At 35.4% G+C, this 21683-nt stretch overlaps 1 protein-coding gene and 1 long non-coding RNA gene across 8 annotated transcripts in view; one reads left to right on the top strand and one right to left on the bottom strand.

Annotated features, from left to right (window-relative positions):
- Positions 1-21683, top strand: part of LOC107225043 (14 kDa phosphohistidine phosphatase-like) — a 126149-nt gene that overhangs the window by 103605 nt on the left and 861 nt on the right. For 6 of the 7 annotated variants that reach the window (XM_046736235.1, XM_046736234.1, XM_046736237.1 and 3 more), the window contains 2 exons: positions 16051-16184; positions 16276-16443. In XM_046736235.1, the coding sequence (XP_046592191.1) occupies positions 16051-16184; positions 16276-16428 (287 nt within the window). In that variant the 3' untranslated portion in view covers positions 16429-16443. Of the gene's footprint in view, positions 1-16050; positions 16185-16275; positions 16444-21683 lie in introns of those variants that run through there. The other variant, XM_046736240.1, reaches the window with a different exon arrangement.
- LOC124293822 lies at positions 8139-12737 on the bottom strand. Its single transcript, XR_006903676.1, has 5 exons — positions 12637-12737; positions 11460-11541; positions 10598-10793; positions 9812-10032; positions 8139-8695 (listed from the first exon to the last, which is right to left on the bottom strand). It is a non-coding gene; the product is annotated as an uncharacterized LOC124293822 (long non-coding RNA).

The raw sequence follows: 21683 nt of genomic DNA, 5'->3' as shown, positions 1-21683 counted from the left end.
AGTTTCTTTCATTTTATTTCCCTTCAATTACAAATTACAAGTAACATTTGTATTTTTAACGGCGATACAAAATAAAAATTTCACTCTCATCTTCTAAATGACCGACTACAATTTTGCTCGAAAATATTTTCACTGCTATTGTTACGTTAAAATTTAAATCAAAATTCTTCAAAGCTCGCAATTTTTTCCTTCAACACTTGATGCGTTCTCCGACTCTTTTTCACCTTGAAAATTAACTTACAGAGCGATACCCGAATCAGATGTAGCAAAAGCTAAATCGCACAATATCTGAATTCTACTTTTTCTTTGCTTTACAATTTTTTCGACCTTTCTATTTATAACTTACTTTTTACGCTCCCATTCTCCGTCGCGTCGGCTCGAACGCAATACCGAACAACCAAATTGCCATTAACGATTCGTGACAAGAGTAAAAGCAAACAGGTACATAACTGCGTCTTGGATAGAAAGTTACCCTGCACTTAACCAATATTAGAAGTGTACACATATCACGTGCGATGAAACTCTGATTTTTCTTCGGAATTCTCAGGTTGCATGCAAGCTTCCACGGCTGGGTAATCAGCTTTATGCCTCGAGGCTATTTTCGGCAGCGGTTTCTTTTTTCTTGCCCCTTCTCTATCTCTCTCTCTCTCTTCGTGATCCTCGTATTCTTTTCAAGAGCTTGACACCAGACACTCCGCGAGCAAATAATTACACAATATCGATTTAACCACAGTTGATATTTCTTGCATACCTTGATTTTCCTGAGTTTCGCATAATATCTCGTATATATTGCAATATACTCCGACGGATTCCCGACTCTGGGAATATTTTTGCCATCGGTATCGACACCGAAATTGGATTATTTCGTAATTAGACTTTTGACATTGTAGCAACGATTCTTACACATATATAATTCACACGCCCATGCTTGCATATAAATTCGTTTGATCTGTTTTTTCTCAAAATTTTATGCTCCATAAAATTTACCATTCACTCTGTAAAGTATTACATTTCCATGGTTTTAATATCCTGTCTGACAGTTTTCTAATTTGGTGGTAAAGCCTCAGAACTTCAATCAGCTTCACTTAATTAATTAATATCGTACTTAATGAATGTCAAATTGAGATACCAATAAAAAGAGAAAAAGAAAAACAAATTGAATAGACAGGTAATAAATGTTCGCACTAATTAAAATAAGACTTTAATACACATAATTAATAGTCTGTAAAGGATTCGATCACGAGTCGAGACATTCCAAATGACATTGGACAACTAAAAATTTCTCTCGTTGTGTAAAATTTTTCTACCTTCCCTGATTTATTTCACGAACAGAAACGGGTTGAGGTGACTAAATTGTAATCTAATTTGGGGTAAACTCGTTCCGGATATTCCTTGACGCAAATTCCTTTCAGGTATACTCTTTATTATTCTCTTGTGGGTAACTTGAATTTCATAGTCGGTATATGCATAGTTCATGTAATACAGACTAGAGGGAAAGAAAACCTCGTTTATTGATCAAGCAACCTGCATTAGGGAAATAATGGAAAATTCTTGCCAGAGACTTTATCAATGAATCAATCGGTGGTGAGTTGAAATTATGTGTGTATGTGTGTATTTTTGTGAACTGCTCGTTAATAAGTGAATTTTTGTTTTAAAATCGTCGCGAACAAACATTTACAATTCCTTTTTTTCCCATTCTGCAGGATAATCGCGAATTGAATATTTATCAAACTTTTATATTTTCAATCCAGGAAAATTTCCTTGAAAGTAAAAAAACAGAAAATATCTACTGAAATTAAAAAAGCTCATATATGTCAATGCTTAGTTTCAGATCGCTTGAAAATTGTTATAAATCCGGTAGATTCGTTCAATTTTACATAACGATCACCTATTTTATTTGAAAAACAAAGAAATCCTCTTCTTAGTAAGCCACTGATTGTTGAAGGAATTTTTTTTTCTCATTTGCTGTTTTCCAGCAGGCAATTCAATATTGCCATTTATTAATCGTAAACGATATTACTGCAGCATCGTAATATTGAATATTCAACAATGTCGTCAGGATGAAAAAAAGTGTTTCGGTAAATTCGTAGAAAATAGTCTTATCAATAAAATGAGCCTTCGTATCGTGAATGCGAACGAATCTGCTACAGATTTATAAAATTTTTTAAAGAATTCAAAACAAAGAATCGAAATATTAGCTTCCGTTTATCATTCCAATATCTTGGGTTCTCTTTTTTTTTTTTTTTTTTAGTTTTTTAACAGATTTTCTACATTGAATCATTAAATAAAGTTGGCTAATTTTTTGCCCAACATTTTTCGCTCGATTTTATGAGAATATTACGACTCATCGAGCATTAAAGTTCTAATTTGGTTAGTCGTACTTTTTCCATAAAATATTCCAATCGCTTTTAAGTTTCTGTAAATTATCGAAAACGCAAATTACACGCCGTCCCTGATCTTACCTTCGATTAAAATTGTGGTGGAAAAAGATCAGGCAACGATATCCGGTTGGGACGGAATAAAAGAGGATGAAATAAATCTTGAAATTTAAACTCGAGTGCCTCGATTTTGATGGGATAAAATCCGGTGTATTAAGTTTTCACAATTTTTAGAATTCCTTATAAATACGCCGTAGCATAGAAATTTTGAGATTTCACTTTGACGATTTTTTATACCACAAAGTCGGCCGATTAAAGAAGTTTTTTTTCTTTTTCTTTCTTTCTTTTTCTTTCTTTCTTTTTTTTTTTTTTGTTATTTCTCAAAGAAGAAAAGCAAACGTCATACGTGCAGCTTATCTCAACTCCCGCTTCTGTGATTTTGTGAAAACGCGAGAGCGCCGAAGTGAATCGTGCGGAAAAGTTTAACGACGAATATTCGCGAATTTCTCCTCACTTCGCCGATCATCGTATACATATACACCTATCGTAGCGTTAGATGCAAAAGCTACTTGGATTTAGCAGCTTTTCATTCACATCCGAAGAAGAAATTCCGAAGAAAGCTCACCCAATAACGACGCTCAATTCAATTCTCGGAAACTGATCTATCCCCGTAAGTTGCACAATGCGAAACAGTTTAACCGGAAGCGCGATATTTTTAGATCTTCGGATTAATGTTTTTTTTTTTTTTTGCCCCTTATGGTAACCGAAAAATACAGTTCACGGTAAAAAGTGAAGAGTCGGTTGATTCGTGGTTGCGAGAAAAAAATTTAAAAACAAAAAAAAAAAAAAAATCCAGCTCAATTTTCGAATTCACGTTTTAATTATCGATTTCGGTCATTAGTACCATTTTTTTTTTTTTTTTTTGGAAATATTCTAAATTGATTTCAAGACTTTGTTTAACTGGAAAAATTGAGTAAACGATAAACGAACAGATTCGATTTTGCAGTGAACAGGAAATTCAGTATCGACTGACGAAATACATACTTGTAAAAAAATTTACTGTGACTTCAAGGACATTCGAATCGCTACCAAAACATGACTAAAATTTTTTTTTTTTCCTTTCATCGCAAGTCGTAACGATGGAATATTTGTTCATTGTAGTTTACGAGGTTTTCGTGACCCAGAGGCATTAATAATAATGAAATTCTCTGGGTGTTGGCGAGAATTCCAGCCTCACCGCTTATTAGCAGTGGTCTATTAACGAATGCAAATTCATGTCGTCACACACAAAAGCTTGTCAAGCCGCAGAATTGGCAGTCGCACGCCAGCAGCCGACTTCTTTCACTCGTAATAACGTTTTAATGCAATATTCGCACAGCGTGACCATTTCGGGCAAAAACTATGCGCGCTGCGCAGAAACGAATAATTACATCACCGCCTTATCGTTCCAACGTCGATCTCTAGTCCTTTGTCGAAGCTTCTTAATCTTATCAAGCTTTGTAGTTCCATCAAATTTTACTTCTCAAAAGCTCAATTTTTTTTTGCTCGAATCATTTTCTTATATCACCTTCGACCTCTCTGATTGTTCTCACTTTGAAACACGCTCGGTTTTTTTTTTTTTTTTTTTTTCTTTACACGGTTTCAATTTTAAAAATAACAATTAAAAAATCTGAAGAAATTTTAAAAATCGTGTGCCGGATATCCAAAATTTTTTAAATTAGAACCGGAGTGATGATATTTTTTACAGTTACTCTCTTGTATTTTCAAGCTTTTTCTCCAACAAACAAACGTTCAATGAATTAGAAGCGGAAGTCACTTTACCATGAATGATTGCTGAAACATTTTCACATGTCATATCGGATTTTTCAAATTTTTTTTCATAATTTTCGGTACAACCTTACCATTTGAAATTTTATTTCTCATCGAAACAAAGAAGAAAAAAAATATCTTGCGAAAAATCTGAAGAAAAAAATGTTTTAAATCCGGCATTACGTATAAAAATCTTTCAACAATCATCCGTGGTAAAGTGACTCGCGCTTAAAATTATTTCAACGTTTTTTTTTTTTCATTTTTTTTTTTTACGGAAAAAGCTTGAAAACAGTTAGAAGGAAAAATCTTCCCACTTCGACTATTAGCTTTAAAAAATTTTATATCTAACACAGGATCTTTCAGACTTTTAAATTGTGTCGATCAATAACATGATTTTGCAAAATAATAAAATAAAAACCGTGTTGAACAAAAAAAAAAATAAATAAAACAAACAATCAGCAACCTAGTCTTACTGTCATGACAGAGAAACACGTGAATTTTTTAAAACTCTTTGTTCAAACTGCTCCGCCATTAAAATTCTGGTATCGATGAATAAATTTCACAGGAAATTTAAGACCTGCAGGTTTGATTTCGTTCCGTTCTAACAACTCGCTATTGAACCTAACGAATTGACTTCGATAAATGAACTCTTTGTCACTATTTTCTTCTCACACACGCATTATTTCCCTTTCACGAGAATTGGGTAAAAATACTGTTTCTATTTTCAGTCCAGATTAAAAGTGTGAAAATAAACTAAGAAACATCAACCGCGACCAATAAAAACACCTTTATTTGTACACAGTCAATCCTCATTCCCAGTCTTCTTTAAAAGCATACGAAAATAATTGGTTTTTATTATAAATGTTGGAAAAATTTGACTAAACATAAGTCTCCCGGCAGGTTCACTTTATATTTGTGTTAATTGTTACATTTCTGTTGGTAAACATAACACTAATTTTCACATTCTCAACATTCAAGTTATCATATCAATATATAATTTGTGATTTTTACTTTTTTTTTTTTTTTACTTAATAATACATGAAAAAATGGTTAAATATCAATCAAAATATCTTAGAGGACGTGGCGGGAAATTTTTTTTCCAACCTTGTATAAAGGCAGACTTTGTTTTGGTTCAAGAATAATTGTGGAAACTCGCAAAAAAAAAAAAAAAAAAAATTGCGAAAGTTTTATAAACTTTATTTCAATTAGTTTCTAAAATTATTTATCAATTTTCGTATCGTTTGATATTCTATGAACGCTAATACAGTATCAACAGACTAAGAATTTGTAAATTCAGCTGTGCTTCTGTTGAACCGAATAGCTGTGGAATTGTGATTTTTATTTCAACCATTCTCTACGTTGGATTTTTTACACAACATTATACTCATGAAATTTCCTGTCCCTCCCAGTTTTGGCATTGCGAAATACCGACGCGATTTATTTGACGAATGAGAGACAAACCGGGCAGGTATTACTTTTTACCAGAAATGAAATCAAGACCAATTTTCCTCACCAGTCTTCCTGCTTTCCTGCTCTCTTCCTCTCTCTTTATCTCTCTCTCTATCTTTCTCCTTCAATCCCTCTGCAAACATTTTCCAAACGAAGAAATATTGCTTCTAATCTTCTCCCCTGACGTCTGATGTTTACTTTTGCGTTTACGTGCTCGCGTGCTTGTCCATTCGTAGGAATGGCGTGTAACCGACAAATGGCGGAACGTCGTAACTCAGGCTTTTCCTCGTCCCGGTGACGAAACAACCCGAGCTTGCAGTTTTGCGACAAATTTTCGACGCCGGGATTTGCAAAAGAAATTGGAAGTATTCTTCGCCTTCATCTTTAAGGGATGATTCCGGTGAAATTTCGATAATATCGAGTTTTCCCTTTTTCGTATTACTAAAAAATATACACCGAGAGAAATTTTTAGTTCCGGTTACCGCTCAGTCCTTAACTATTTTCATTTTTTACCACAATCGAGAAATGTAGTTGTAGGTAAAAAATGAAAATTAGTTTCCTAGCCGTTACCGGAAAGTCTAGTATCCGTTACTATTCTTTCTCATTACGATCACTGTTGCTATTTTTTCTTGCAACTGTTGCGAAAATTTAACGCTCGTGCAACGATAAATTGACGTTAAGTCTTGTTTAACTAAAAAAGTAGAGTAAACCTCACAAACTTATTTTGCGTTGCAATAACCAAAAAAGGATCGACGATAGCGCAAAATGTTTACGCGTACCTCGTTTTTCGTAATTCCAACAATATTCAAACAGTTTTTTTTTTAACGATACCTGTTTTACCAAATTTTTCTAGTTACTATAATAAATGAAATTTTTCTCAGTGCGTGATCAAAAATTTCCTTTCAACAAAATCTAGATCATGGTACTTAGTATGTGTCTTGAAAACAAAATTTCATTCTTCTACGATGAAAATGTATGCGCAAAGAAATTTTCTTCCAAAATTTTGTTCGTCACATATTTTTTAGTCATTTGAAAAACAAAAAACTCGATATTATCGATATTTCACCGGAGCTCTCACCTTGAAATGCGTTTTATCTTCCTTTTTTTGAGCATTTGTATGGTAAAAATTTAAAAAAGACTGTACGTATAAGTTCCTGAAACTCAAAATTGAAAAGAAAAAGAGAGAAGAACCGTTTTTTCTTCGATGTACAGTTATTCACTGCTTGAATTCGTCGGTGAAAGTTAAAAAGAAAAGCAAAGACTCTCACAGACTTTTTCAATATCCTCTTAAATTTGTTGTTTTCGTTTTTTTGCTAACCAAAAGATTGTACGAAACGCTTTTTCCACGACTCGAAATTTCAGTTTTGAAACCGCGCGTTTTCTCTGCGGATTATTCAATATGTTTAGGTTTAATATTAACATGTACCTACATAACGCAGCTCGGGAAGTTTGTATAAGCCTGATCCTGCTATCCACGGCAACATCTCTGAAACTACCCCGCTTCCCAAATAACTCGACCTTTTCCCGCAAGTCTAAAGTTTTCCGTAATTCATATTCCAATGATGGAACTGTAAGCCACGTAGCAGCAGAGCATGCCGACAACTCGTTACTACGGATTTCCCAAAATTCTCTACAGCTAATTTTACACCCTCATCCGCCTCGCCAATGAACTTTACTCGATTCATTCTCTCGAAAAATTATCCCACTCAGTGTTTGAGAAAACGGTGAGATTAATAACAAGATTTAGAAATTCCGAACCGTGAACACGCCTTCTTTTCTTCTCTATAGTTTTTTGATTACCGAATGTAAGGTCGCCATTTCAGATACGACAAAATCGTCAAGGAAGTATTTGAAATTTTTTAAAACACTTTGACTCCTCGATAAGAAAAAATTTTATATTCCATTTTTTATCTTATTTTATTCTTGTTCAATCGCGTTTGATATCGATGTTGATATAATTTCGGTATTTCGTTTCCGTTCCTTGTTAGAAAAATAATCCCTTTGCTAATTGAGGAAAAATAAATTAACCATCTTTTTATCAAATTAACCCGTCGAGTCGTAGTGATAAATATTCTTTCAATCTATTTTATATCCATTTTTATTGTTGTATATTTAGAGAAATTTTCAACATACTTCTTTGCCGTTTTTTGCTACCTTTGATAGTATACTAATGGGTTTTCAATACTCCGGAGTAATTATTGCGATATAATGTAAATTTTTATTGTCGGAAACAAATGGTTGAAAAAAATCGTGAAAATTGAAGGAATAATTTATTCCAGAGAAATTTAACCCTCTACACATATAAATACATGTTTTACATAAATTATAAGTTGTTGGAGTCTCTGATTACGAATCTGAAATCAGATTTTGTAAATTTAGTACGGCGAATCCAATCAGCGACCCCGAAAATCCCCGCATACACTGATTGCGAGAGAAATTTTTAGTTCCGGTCTGTTTCACTCAATTTTTCTAGTTACCGTGACAAATGAAATTTTTCTCAGTGTGTAGAGTTTTCCGATCGTATTCGATGAAATTTGAAATTTTCGTCGACTACATCGAATCCACCATTTTGTATTTTCAAAATCCGTTTCAAAATTCGTAATCAGCGAGCCGAAAAAACCAAAGAATACAATCTTGTTACAAAAGTTGACTCGGCGGAACAATGCGTGACTCGAAGGCTTTCCAAAATGCATCGACTAACGATAGGACGGTTGTTTATCCCGGATTTCGATTCGAGAATATCAGCCCCGCCGAGTCCAATTCACCCTGTGTTCGGTTCGTTTTTTCACCAAGTTCTTGAATTACACAAGAGGATTGGCGAGCTCGTCTCTACGGAGAGAACGAGGCCAGTGGCGTGTAATAAGCTGGACCTCGGGCGTCGTTTCGGGGGTTTGCAAATCCTCAATATCGGCGGTATAATCCCTCGGTATACAGGGTGGAACCCGATGGTGGTGAGTAATTGGCGATCGTGAGGGACAGTGTTTTGCTGCACTATCTTCGTTCGGTCGAACCGAGCTTGTGTCGTACATCTCGTCCAAATTTCACCACGATTCGATGCCCTGAGAAAAGTTCAATCGATTGCAGTCGCTGTTTAAATATTATTGCGGAATTTATACAACAAAAAAAAAAAAAAAAAAAAAAAAAGAAAATTTTATACAGCTAAACATTCAATGCTTAATTGTAGTCATCAATGGTCGTATACTTTCTGCTCATTGAAACGTTTAATTTGATAATAATTGTTCAGTTGACAGTATTTTTTTTTTTTTTTTTTCTCTACCAGTTCATTTTAAATAAAACCTTGACACTGATTTATAGTTTCGCCAAAAAAATCGTCGCGATAGATAGATGGGAATGTAGAATCAGTAACCACGGTTAAAAGTAACGGATATCTGCCAATTATATCCGCTTTCGGATATTCGGGTTCTAAAAAATTCCAAACAATTGATTGTTCAAATTCAATCAACGAGCTTTTTTTTTTTTGCTTTTTTTGCTGTTTTTGTTTTTTTGAATTCTGACGCTTGAGGCTTTCGTACGTAGGTATTCGATAGTTGGACGCGTTCCGATTCTTTATTTATTTTGCAACGATGATCGAATATTGATTGAAAAACAGGAAAAAAAAAAAAAAAAACAACAAAAACTTGATAGAATTTATATACCCACTCTGGTGGGGTGACCCTGAAATTTCGTTTATTTTCTTTTCTTTCGTGATCCTTTTTCCCTCATATATCGTAGTTATCGGTTACATTAGGATATTTATAAATTTTTTAGAGCAGAAAGCGAAAAAGGAAAAAAAGATAAAAAGCGACTGTCGCAAAGAGAAAAATATGGGAAATGGGGGAAGATAAAGTTACGGTTTCTTTGATAATTTTATTTCATTTTCTATATTGATAGTTTATTATTACAATGATGAATTTATCTTATTCAGCAAAACAAACGAAAATAAATAATAATAATAATAATAACAACAACAACAACAACAACAACAACAATAATAATAATAATAATAATAATAATAATAATAATAATAATAATAATAATAATAATAATAATAATAATAATAATAATAATAATAATAATAATAATAATAATAATAATAATAATAATAATAATAATAATAATAATAATAATACTGATACGAATTCTTTTCAACTTTTAAAGTTCGTTCGTTTTCTTACTTTCTTGCGTATCGATTATCCATTCGCTGATTGATTTCCTTACTAGAAGCACGAGTATCTATACTATAATGAAATGAAAATAGGACAAACAAGGAAAAGAAAAACTAACGAATTTCCGTAAATGACTCGTGAGGACCTTTAAATTTCGTTTACGTTATTTCTCTCTTAAATTTTTTTGTTTTTTTTTTGTCCGTCGTGTTTTCACCCGCTGTAGCACACATCTGGAATAATTATTAAAGTCATGAATATTCATGCAGCTAAGTATAGCTTGACTGCCTAATAAAGTAGCGAGAAAGGTAGATGTGGGTAGATGTTATATCTGTATAGGTAGAAACTTGTGGAATATACTGAGCTTAGATACGAAAGGGGATAGGATACGATTTATAATATTCTTCATTGTTCGTCGCTACTTAATACATCAGTCGGGATATCATTTTTAGCTAAGAAGTTATCAGCTGTATATATTATTAAATATTCCATAAAGTTAGCAAAATTACAACGCTGAGTGACAATTTATTATCGATTTTCAATCAGTTTTAGTCGTATATTATAATTTCATTTTGAATATTAATTTCTTTTTTTTTTGTTTTTTTTTTTTTTTTTGTTTTTACTTCTTGCTTGATTCTCATCCGAATCGTTATTACGTACGTGAAATTCGACGTCATGGGATCGTTAACGCAAAATGTTTCAGGTTCGCGAGTATGTGCGAAATTCTCATTATAAAAACAAATTAGCAACTCGTAAGGAGCGACGATACTTTTTTCATTCACCGATTGCCTCGTTTACTTTTTATTATCTTCCTTCTTTCTTTCTCTACTCCATTTCTTCTTCTCCCTTTCCATAATTCGTTCCTCGTTCTATACAGCTTGTGGTCGAAATCGTGTATTCGTGACTGATTCTTATTTCGCGTTCCACGCTGTCGGGACGTACATATAAGTACGTAGAAAACGAGCTTGGGTATATAGGAAGGTCTATTTTATGTCTGTAAGGGAATATATGAGGAATTACATTCCAATTTGATCAACGGATTATTATTATTATTATTATTATTATATGTATATATATTTTTTTTTTTTTGCTTTCTTATTTCTTGTCAAGCTCAAATCAAAATCGGCTCCCGTAATTTTCTTCATTTTAAATCGTTCGTGAAAAATGTATTTATTACTAGGTATTGTAATAATGATTCGAGAATATTTTTTCGGTTTCGATTTTTTTGATTTCTTTTTTTTTTTTTTTGTCAAGTTTTCAAACGTTTTTCAGGCAGTATTGAAGTAATGAATTTAATGAAATTCATTGAGCCTGCATGAAAATTTTACGCAAGAATATGAAAAAAAAAGAATAGAAAAATAAGAAACGTGAAGGAAAAAGAGAAGAAAATGTTGGATCAAGTGTTGATAAAAATGTACAAAAATTCGAAAATGTTTTGGTACAATGTTGAAATGTGGAAAGTTGAATTATAGAAAAGTAAAAATGTGTATAAAAAGGTGAAGTGCAGAAAACGAAAATGTAGAAATATCGTCAGAATGCTATATTCGTATTCACCCTGACGATTGTGCATTTCGGTTTATTTTTATCGAACACTCTGACCCAATTTCTAAATTCTAAAATTGAATTTCTAGACTCGATTTCTACGTAGTATAATCTCGACCTTCTATGTATGTATATTTCAAGTCTCCTCATCTCCGATCCTTCTACGTTTGCACTTCTAAATTTCTGCGTTCCTGGAAAAACTTAACGGGACCCCCGCCATTTTTGATTGAAAAAGGTTAAACCTTAAAACGGTGTAAGTTTGCGCAAGTTTCAAGTAGAACATTGAATCAAAAAGGATATTAAAGCTGGAAAATCTTAGCTTTAAGCTCCATCCTCCAGATTTAGTTTACACGCATTTTTTCTCGAGTAATCTTATCTTTAAGTCATTCATGTCAAATTTGTAAAGTTAACATTTGACTTCGCGCTGTGATACGCGATGAACAGAATTGTGTTTTAGCTTTTAATAATAAACATTTTTTAGCTTGGAGTTTCCCCTTCGAAATGCTTCTTTGTTTTTTAATTCCGTCTGCGATATTTTCTCTCCAAGTTATCCAACATCAAATGAAATAGCGTATGAAAAACTTTAATCATATATCTGTGGCATTCAAAAATACAAGAATAATTTTAAAACAGGAATTTGAAGGAAAATCTATATCTGAGACGCTGATGCTGAGACGCGGTAAAGTTTATATTTTGATCACCGAATTTTTAAAAGCCATCATTAAAAGATTCATAAAGGTGTCATTGAGCGGTTCAATCTCTTCTTTGTTTCCAATTTCTGTACGATGGTTTTTCAATTTCAGTTACATAGGACCAAAGCTCTCGGACGCTATTTTATTTTCCAATTTTATATTCGGACGCAGACAAAATTTAGAAAAAGCACCTTGAAGAGGACACTCAAAGCTACAAAACTGTTATTTTGATAATCTAATAACAAAAAAAAAAAAAAAAAATTCTACATATCACGTACGGCCGCGCCAATTCGAAGGTTTACTTTTCAAACTTGACACGAGTGTCTTGAAGATAGGATTAGCCGAGAAAAAATACGTCTAGACCAAATCTGGTGGATGGAGCTTAAAGCCAAGATATTCAGCTTTAATATCCTTTTTGACTCAATGTTCTAACTCGCAATTAAAGCAAAGTTACAGCGATTCGAAGTTGGCATTTTGTTTTTTTTTTTTTTTTTTCGCCGAAGCCCCGGGAAGGGGGGTGAGGTTAAATTTTTTTTTCACGGGTTCATTTTCAGTTCCCGCATTTTCATTCCCGCAAAACGCGATCATCCGACTATCCGATACTTGTACATTTTTTCACCCCCTCGTTCGAAAGGTAAGAAAAACACGTCGTCACGTCCCAACGCACTTTGCACTCACGGTATTTCGCCACTTAGAGCAAACTAGCCTCGGCTCTTAGTTCCCACTGTGCGAAGCGGCCGCTAGACCGAAGGACAACGAGCCTTGCAGGGTATATTGATTTCTGTTAATTCCCCTCCCCGCGTGCAAGTTCTGACGGCGATGCTCGACCTGCCCCGTCTTCCCGCTTTGTTCCCACTGATACCGGTCCGCCGATTTTCCTCGTCAATCCCACAGGACTCAGGGATTCGCACGGTATCGCGTTTTACTCATCCCCGACGCAAATAGAATTTCCAATCCCCCTTCGCCCACCACCACCATCCGCCACGCCGTTCGTCGCCGCTTCTTACCCCTCTAAAATCGGCCGTACGATACTTCCGGCGAACCGGAAACAGCCTCCTATTATCGTTAAGCTTTGCAATTATCCTCCTACTATGTTTCATTTCCGTTTAAACAGGATCTTCGTCTGTAGACTCGGGCACTCCGGTTTAGTTCGATATTTAATCAAAGTGTTTTGTTCGATAAACTGAATTACGTCACGACATATCGAGGAATCTTCAAATAATTAAAATTTTTTACCTAAACGTGAAGAAAAAAGAAAAAAAAAAAAAGCATTTACTCGACGGTTGATTAATGGTACATTACGGAACAAGGGAATAATCGACTTTTAATCCTGTGTTAGATGCAGGAGTTTATTCCCGACTCAAATCTGGTCACGTTGTTGACTTAAAAGGGTTTTCATTTCATGTCTAAGTCTGATCTATCGGTACGGAAACTAAGATTTTATTGAAAGTTTATAACAATACAGAGAGAAAACCAGAAAACGTGAAATGTGAACTCATATTTCCCGCTAATTCGAATTTACGGGAAATATGATCTCATACGTTGATGATGATGATCTTACCACAGATGAGGAAAAAAAATAATACACCACTTACGTTCCGATTTTCAGGTTAAAAAAAGCGAACTTTATGGTTAAGTTATACAGTTAGGGAGAAAGCAAAATTCAATTATGTAATAAGAAAAATGTCAATCATTTTAGTTGCGATTAATGGTATTTTGTTAAATCAGATTATGCGAATGCAAAATTGATTAAAATGTGTTGGTTAGATTTTTTATTTATTTTTTTTAAAATCGAAGACATCGCTTACGATAGATTTTATTAAACTCATACACTGTAAAAGGTATTCAAGAAACCGTCACTTGATAAAACGTAAGGAAAATATCCGTTAAAACGAGTTGTATAAACGATGAAAATACGGCTGTTGATTTACTCCCTTTCAATATTACACGCAATGGCAACCGTTTGCCCTTTTCGTTTTATCCGGTAAATATAATCAGTCGTGAACTTTCGTAGGCTAATTTCTCACGCCTTGAATTGCGTATTTCCCTCCTTTTATAGGCTTAAACAAAACCTAAATTAGCTCGCCCCATCCTTACAAAATACATCACGTAAGTCTGTATATATAATCAGTGGGCGCTGAATAATTCTGTTTTAATCCCCATGCTAAAAGGCGAAGAAAATTACGAAAGGCAGGAAATGCCAATCAGTAAACACGCTGCTGGAAGCTTGGAGTAACAAACAAAACAAAACGAAAACAAAAAAACATTACTCCAAATGTTTGAATCCTGTAGTGCGAAGAACAGCGAGGCGACGAGAAAGGGAACGAAAAAGGATCACTGAAATCGGATATAAATTTTACGTAAATGAATTTTATTTTTTCGCCGTTATTTGCCGCAGTCGTTGATCGAAATTTCAACGGTATTTCGAATTGATCACGTTAACGAGATTTCATTATTTCAAATAAAGTGGCGTACTAATCGGTAATGTTTGAAGTGTCGACGATTCGCGCTGGCTTCAAACCTCTGCCACTGAAAAGTGGTTACAGCTGTTCTCGACAACCATGCTCCGAACAAATAAACCACCAACGCTACAGGCAAACCCTCAAATATTTTGGCGATTTGTCAACGGTAACATAATTCGATCGTTGCAAATTCAATTGCGTCGTTTTACGCGCTCCAATTTTCAATCATAAAAGGAACGGTTTTTTTTTTTTTTTCTCGACTTATCCGACGTCACCTCCTGATTTGGCTCATCGCTTATTATCCTTCTTTACGTTTCTGAACGAGAGGCGATTCTTTTCTGTCGTCTTTTCTTCGTGGAATTAAATAAAAAAGGGGTAAGCTAAAGGATTCGGATTGAGATCGTACTAAGAAAAAAAAAAAAAAAAAAGTCACGGGTAAAGTGGACTCAGGATTTTTTAAACTTGTGTAATCTCACGGTTAAATTTGACTTCGATCAAATCGATTTCAATTCGTTTCACTTAGTCAAATAATGATATATGCAGTCATGATCAATTATAAAAAGTTCGCCCCTCTTTCGGATTATTGATCAGTTTTTACAAAATCCTAAACACGGTATCGAATACCAGAAAAAGCCAACGCATTTGTATTTCTAGTTTCAAAGCGTATTGCCTTTTAAAAAAAAGGGGGGGTTTCGCAATTTTCTTCATACCGCGTAGCTCACGGATGCTTGACGATAAGATTTCGGTCTACACGCGAAACGCGCGTAGATACATTTGAGGATAGAATTATTCAACCGTGACCTCTGAAAATTGGTGTATGATACGTAGATTTAACCCCCGTTTATCCAGCCTTTTCTGGATTTGAAGCATTTTCACCGGCAGATCGTAAAACGAAAGCCCATGTGACGAAATCCGGCAGCTCAGGGGACGCGTAAAGCCGACACTTGACCTTTGACCTTTTAAGGTTAATCCAGGTAGCTTTCTGCCGCCCCCATGATATGCGTTTGAACTTCTCTGACTTGGTCCTACGGTGTGATTAGTGACTATATTTCGCCTAGTTGCGGCATCCAATTCGTAGCTCGTAACAAATCACCTGCAGTCGGATGTACGAACGAATTGTGAAAGCGCAAGTTGGACAATAAAACGGTTCGTCCATTTTTTTCACCGTCTGACTTGGCCAACTTTTGCGTTCAATAGTCTCGTATTTCGTAATAGCAAAAGACATTTTCGGCAACGAATATGTGCGGAATGCCTCCAGAGATCAGTCGGTGAAATTTTCACTTCATCGACATTTCTTCTCGGTGTCAAAGGTATTCATTGACATTGCCCTTCCAACCTGTAAGTTGAAAGAGCGGGTATGCGATACTAGAATTCCACATCCACGCGCGAATAGTTTCTTTTTCCAAGAAAATAAGCTAAGAATCGGCAAACGTCGCTGCGAAATTACTCGAAGCATGTACGCATCCTTTATTCGTTCGTTCGCCATTCGCTCGAATAATTCTCACTTCCGAGAAGGCTCGATGCTCATTCCGTCCTTTGATTTATCAAATTCCAGCACACATATACGAGGAAGTGGAGGAGAAGATTTTGAAAGACATGGCACCGCGTCTTGAAACTGAGTGCATAGGCGGTGGATTCATCGAGCACAAAGCTGCGGATAAGAAGATCAAGGTTTACGGCAGATCAATGGTGAGTTACAAACTGTTACAAACTGTTACAAACTGTTACAAATCTGCCACTGTCACCGAAGTGACCCTTTTTTATTCAATCCCCTTCTTAGGTCACAGTAAAAAACTTCATTCTTCCCTTCGTGGTTGGAATGATTAATGTTACAGGATACGTTCAACGTTACTCAAAACCTGGCGGTTTTGAAAGATTCTTGGTGAGAATATTTATCTGTTCAGAGGTTGGCGGGAAATTTGGCGATTTTTAAATCCATTCGGCTTTTTTATTGGCCGTTTTCGCCAATTTCATATTTTCAACGGGAAAATTGATGGTTTGATTTTTTTCTGCTCTAAAAATTCAAATGAACGAATCGGAAGTATCGCAAATGAAAATACACTAAACCCACAGGCAAATACAGAACCAAATGAAGTAAAACTACAATCCGATATAATCCTTGGTAACGAGTCTAATATGATCTCAAATAAACAAATCCAACATCCAAACGTAATTCCAAATGAACAAATTCCAAACAGGTTACCGAAAAACTCGAATGCATAAAAAATTATTTGTAAACTTCGCATTCAGTGTTTCCAATTTACCATCAGATAAAAATATTTTGGATCAAAAAACACAAACAAATGAAGCACGTTTTCGTTGGGTTTTATTGGTTTTTTGGGTTTAGTTTTTGAAGTTGGCGTTTTGTTTGTTTGTTTGTTTGTTTTTTTTTTTTTTGGCGTGAAATAGCGCAGACGAGTCAAGCGGTTTTTGGCGGGATTTGACAAGGACCTTAACAGGATCACGACAATCTGCATTGGCAACACTGGTAACACATGGTGTTGTTACAACAATCAAAAAAGTACCGGTCCAGTAGAAAAACATGAAATTTTCTAGTCTAGGAGTATATGGCGCATTTTTTTTTTTTTTTTAACGGCCGTCGATAAACCGCGTTACCAGTTTTGAGCTTTTTTGCCCCATTCCATTGGCATTCGTAGGTTTTCTTGTAACCCTCCTCCCCCCTAAAGTAACGTTTTACCTTTTCAACGGTAAGTTTTATTTTCAAATTCAAATAAGGTGGACGAAAGAACAAAAACAAGAAAAAAAAAAAACATACAAACATGATCACGAAAATAAAAATCACGCATTTTTGAAAGGCAGCGTTACGTTTATGGACACCTCCCCCTCACCCCAAACTTTTAACACAGTTCATGGACGACCCCTCACGATGTAAACTCTCCTGTATAGTTGAATATAAGGCACTTGGATATTCTCTGAGGATTGGTGCTCGTTTTTTTAAAGAAGCTACCGTTGTTAGGCAAAGCTACTCGGGGCTCTTGTAACGCAATTTACATTATGTCCTCGATTACACGCTCCGTAGCGGACAACAAATGAGTTTCGAACAGTAAAGGTTTCCTCGAGGTGTTGCTAAGATCAATCGAATTCGAGACACCCTTGACATAAAGGGAGATAAAGGGAGGGGGAGCAATTGGAAAGCTCTTGAACGATAATCGCTGTTCCCAAAGTGTTTTGGAACCTGTGAATATACACCGTAGTATCATCGCAGTCGATAACGAATTAAACCTGGGCTACGGAATTGGGTGAAAATCGAAGGTTTTCAGTAACCGTTTTCCTTCCGAAGCTGAAAGTTTCACCTCGAGGTCAAGAGTAACGCGCATTGGAGTCAACAGCAAATTATAACACACGCTGCACGAATCCGCTAGCCTCGTTCTAAACTTCCACGAAAGCTTGTTTTCACTGTCGTCGGCAACTTTGTTTTTCCTTTTTTTGGTTTTTTTTTGTTTTTTTTTTTTTTTATCAAGCCTCACTCTCCTAGAGCAATCTAAACTTTTTCACCACTCTATTTACCGTGGCTGCACTTGACGCGTTTGGTTATACGCTGGCAGATGCTGATGACTTTCACAAAACCACGAAGGTCGAATGAACGTGATAACATTCGTGGAAGGTAAACTTGATCGCCTTAAACTACGTCGTGACGTTCTAGAATCAAGCCGTGTTTCTAGGATTTTCAATTTGCTCGGCTCTAGTTTATGGTTAAACTTGATTGTCCCTGTGAGGAAGGAATGCAGGCTCTCGAGATATAACAGTGAACAATGAAAAGCTATTCAAACCAACCGGGTTTACGGGATGAGTATATAAAGTCTTGACTCCTATGGTACTTCAAGACCTTGTGTATAACTGTATTTGTTCAAGGTAAGCAATTTTTATCGGCTCAAGGTGTTTCCGACGGAAAACTCCTTTCGATGCAGTCTTGCTATGTATCGTATCGCACGAACTGAAACGATATTATTACGGTATTGGATTTCGGGAAACTGCTTTGTCCGATTATTTCCCAACTTTTTCTCACATTTTTGACCCAGGCGAACCGATTTTTGAACATTAATTCAAAATAAGTGCGGATATACCATGCAAACGCAGTTCATTATTACGATACAAATGTGTTTAGGATTTGGAAAACGTTTCTCTGTCTGAATTCCGTTGAAAAACAAGGAAATGATTCATCTGAGCAATATCGATACGGTTTGAAACAAGAGATGAACAAATATATCAACTGATCATTGATATTTTTCCCCGCTTTAGTTCCGCCGGAAAATTATTAAACGGATGATTGATTGTCGGTGATTTTCTTCCTTTTTTTTATCGCTTCTTAATCGAACCGAACCATTTATAGTACCGACAATGTAAAAGTGTCAGCAACGATCGGTGAAGAAAATCGAAAATGTCGAAACTCGTTTGTGAAACTAGTAATATTTGACAATCACTGTTTAGTGAGGATAAAAAAATTAAGCCGGACGTGTGCTTATGGTTAGTTTTAGGGAATTATATTCTTTTAGAGTTCACTACTGTGCGAACAAATAAACTGGAGTTTAATGTTGGTAATTAAAATTGTATTTTCCATCCCCTGTTCGGTATTTGCAGTGGTTATGTATGTATATACATATGTTTTGCGACAGAAGATTAAATCGGTTTGTTTAATATACGTCATTCCTCCGACCAGTTTGTTGTCCTTTATCTCACACCGTTTCTAGTTATTGACTCGCCAATTAGTTCCATCATTATTTTGGAGTGTCGAGTGACCGCCGTTTTGTATTGCCTCTGCAATCTTTCATTGAAATATCGGGCTGATACGAGCAATCGAGTTCAAATCTTATCGATTTGATTTTTTCATCTAGTACACTCGGAGAACACGTTCTACTTTATTTCTGAAAAATCAGTTTGCATTTTGTTGAAAATTTTCTCGTGGGAACGTTACGTTTCATTGTAAATACCAAAATTAATGAAACAATTGTTTTCAAGTCGTCAAAAAATTTAATTGAATAAAATATACTCATGAATACGAAATCTCGATTTTAATTCAGTCAATTTAATGAAATGATGCTTTTTTGTGGTATTATCAAAATATTGAATACCCTCCTCTGGTAAATTCAACCAAATCGTTTCATACAGTTTACCAAATCTATTCGGTGGATAAAAATCAGTAACAAATTACGAAATCATGAAAGCTGCTAATTGATTACCGCTATCAAATGATGTGTTATATCGTAAATCTACAAATATTTTTGTTGAAACGGTAAAATACTTTCAGTAACGCGTGAAAAATCCCTTCTCGTAAGAGAAGTAAGATGAGCAGTTATTGAGAGGCTTCGGGTATCCGTCCGGTGTAATCAGCAGAACCAAATCATTAGTCGTCTAATACCGTTGAATCAGCCTGTCAATTCACAACGGCATATTTCTCCGTCGATGTATCGATGTGGCACTTGATTCACGTATCGTAAACTACGATTAAACGATAATTTTTTCAGTCATAACAATAAAACGATCATTTTTCAATCTTTACAAAATTATTTCGCTGTGTAGATGATTTCGCAATCGCAGCAGAATCTACGGGATTGTGGTGCCAAACATTTTCTTGGACATTACTAAAACATATTGTTTTCTGCGAACTATAAAATCAACAAAACTTTTTGTTTGTGTGAAAATAATGTTTGTTCGGATGTATGTTAACCCTGAAATTTCGTTTCACGGACTAAGTTTTGGTCATTACGACCAAAGTTTTTTGTCAGTGTATATTCTTTTCAATCCTCCTCTCTTCAGCCAACAGTACGTGAGTTCAGTTTCCCGATTTTACGCTTACGGGACTGAAAAGTTACCGCAAATATGGAATCTCGGAATACATTGAAACAACGATGCGAAAACTGGCCGAGGAACTTCGGTAAACGACCAAACGGATATCGATTTCACTGAATGGCCACTTTCTTCATTATTTTTCTCCTTGTATACGAACGCTTTCGACTGGGCAAACACAGAGGCATTAAGAAGACAAATAGTTCCTGACTTTGCACGCGTCAGTTTGATCGTTTGGAAGCAAGGAATAAAAATAATGACGGCAGCAAAACGCGATGATCAAGAGAGTCGCACAGTTACAAATAACTGGAAAGTACAAAATTCAGGTATAACTGCGTGACTGAAAAACCTTTTCTTCATCACTGACTCAAAAATTGTGATAATCCCGATCCGTCGCGCGTTAATGTTCGGTGATTGTGTCATGCAATTACTTACTTTATTGGCTTTGAATACCGTAACGATCAATCTTCTCTTACGAGCGAAGAAACACGGTTAACGTTATTCGGGCGGCATAAAGTTCGTTTTGCCGCAAACTTTACCTTCTTGCGCGGCTGTAACGTTTTCTTTGAGGTGGTTCTTTTTTCCTTACTTCTTTCTTCTTTACTTAATTAATTAACTTCTTTTGTTTCTTTTATCCACGCCTCATAAGCCGACGCCATCTAACGTTGAAACGTTTTATCATTGAGACAGCTGTTTATTCTCACTCGAATGATCAGAATACTTTGGTCCTTAGAATTCAAAACGGTTCGAAAATCAGTCGGAAATTACAAGTGGAGGTTTCGTCACGTTTTCTACCATCTTTCGAGTGTTCAGTATTTTCACATTCAACGACGCAGTTGCAACAGCATTATCTGAGGAAGTATACGTATAATACTTGAGTTATATCCCCTGTCACTCTAATAAATCGTACAAGAAAAAACGATTATTTTATCTCGCGTATTATTTTCCGAGCTGAAAATATTTGTATAAATTCGACGATATATCGTCATGGTCTGGTACTATTTACTTTTCGAGCAGTTATCTTTAGTGCTTGGTTAGTCCACACTCGAGCATCTGTTTTGCGGTGATAATAGACCAGCTATTCCGGCTTAGCAACCGTGTTTCTACCGTAGAAACTCTGAGGATCATTTGCAGAGTTCGTGGAATATTGGCAAGCTTTGGCCAATTGGCCAGGATTCGCGGATAATTAGTGTAGTTGAAGCTGCAACTTCGTTAAAAGAATAACTTCAGAGTGCAATTGACGAGCACTGCATGACGCAGTTTCGTCAGAGTCATCTGAAATTTATCTTAAAGCTTTGTTGTTCCCTCTTTTGAGTTGAGAAATTTCTTAGAAACATCTTTCGCAGATTTATGATCAGAAATTTTCTGCCTCAGATATGTTTT

Source organism: Neodiprion lecontei, chromosome 4 (assembly GCF_021901455.1).
Source record: "Neodiprion lecontei isolate iyNeoLeco1 chromosome 4, iyNeoLeco1.1, whole genome shotgun sequence".
In the NCBI taxonomy this organism is placed as follows: domain Eukaryota; kingdom Metazoa; phylum Arthropoda; class Insecta; order Hymenoptera; family Diprionidae; genus Neodiprion; species Neodiprion lecontei.
The sequence above is the reverse complement of the archived record's forward strand: the minus strand, read 5'-3'. Positions and strand labels throughout refer to the sequence as shown.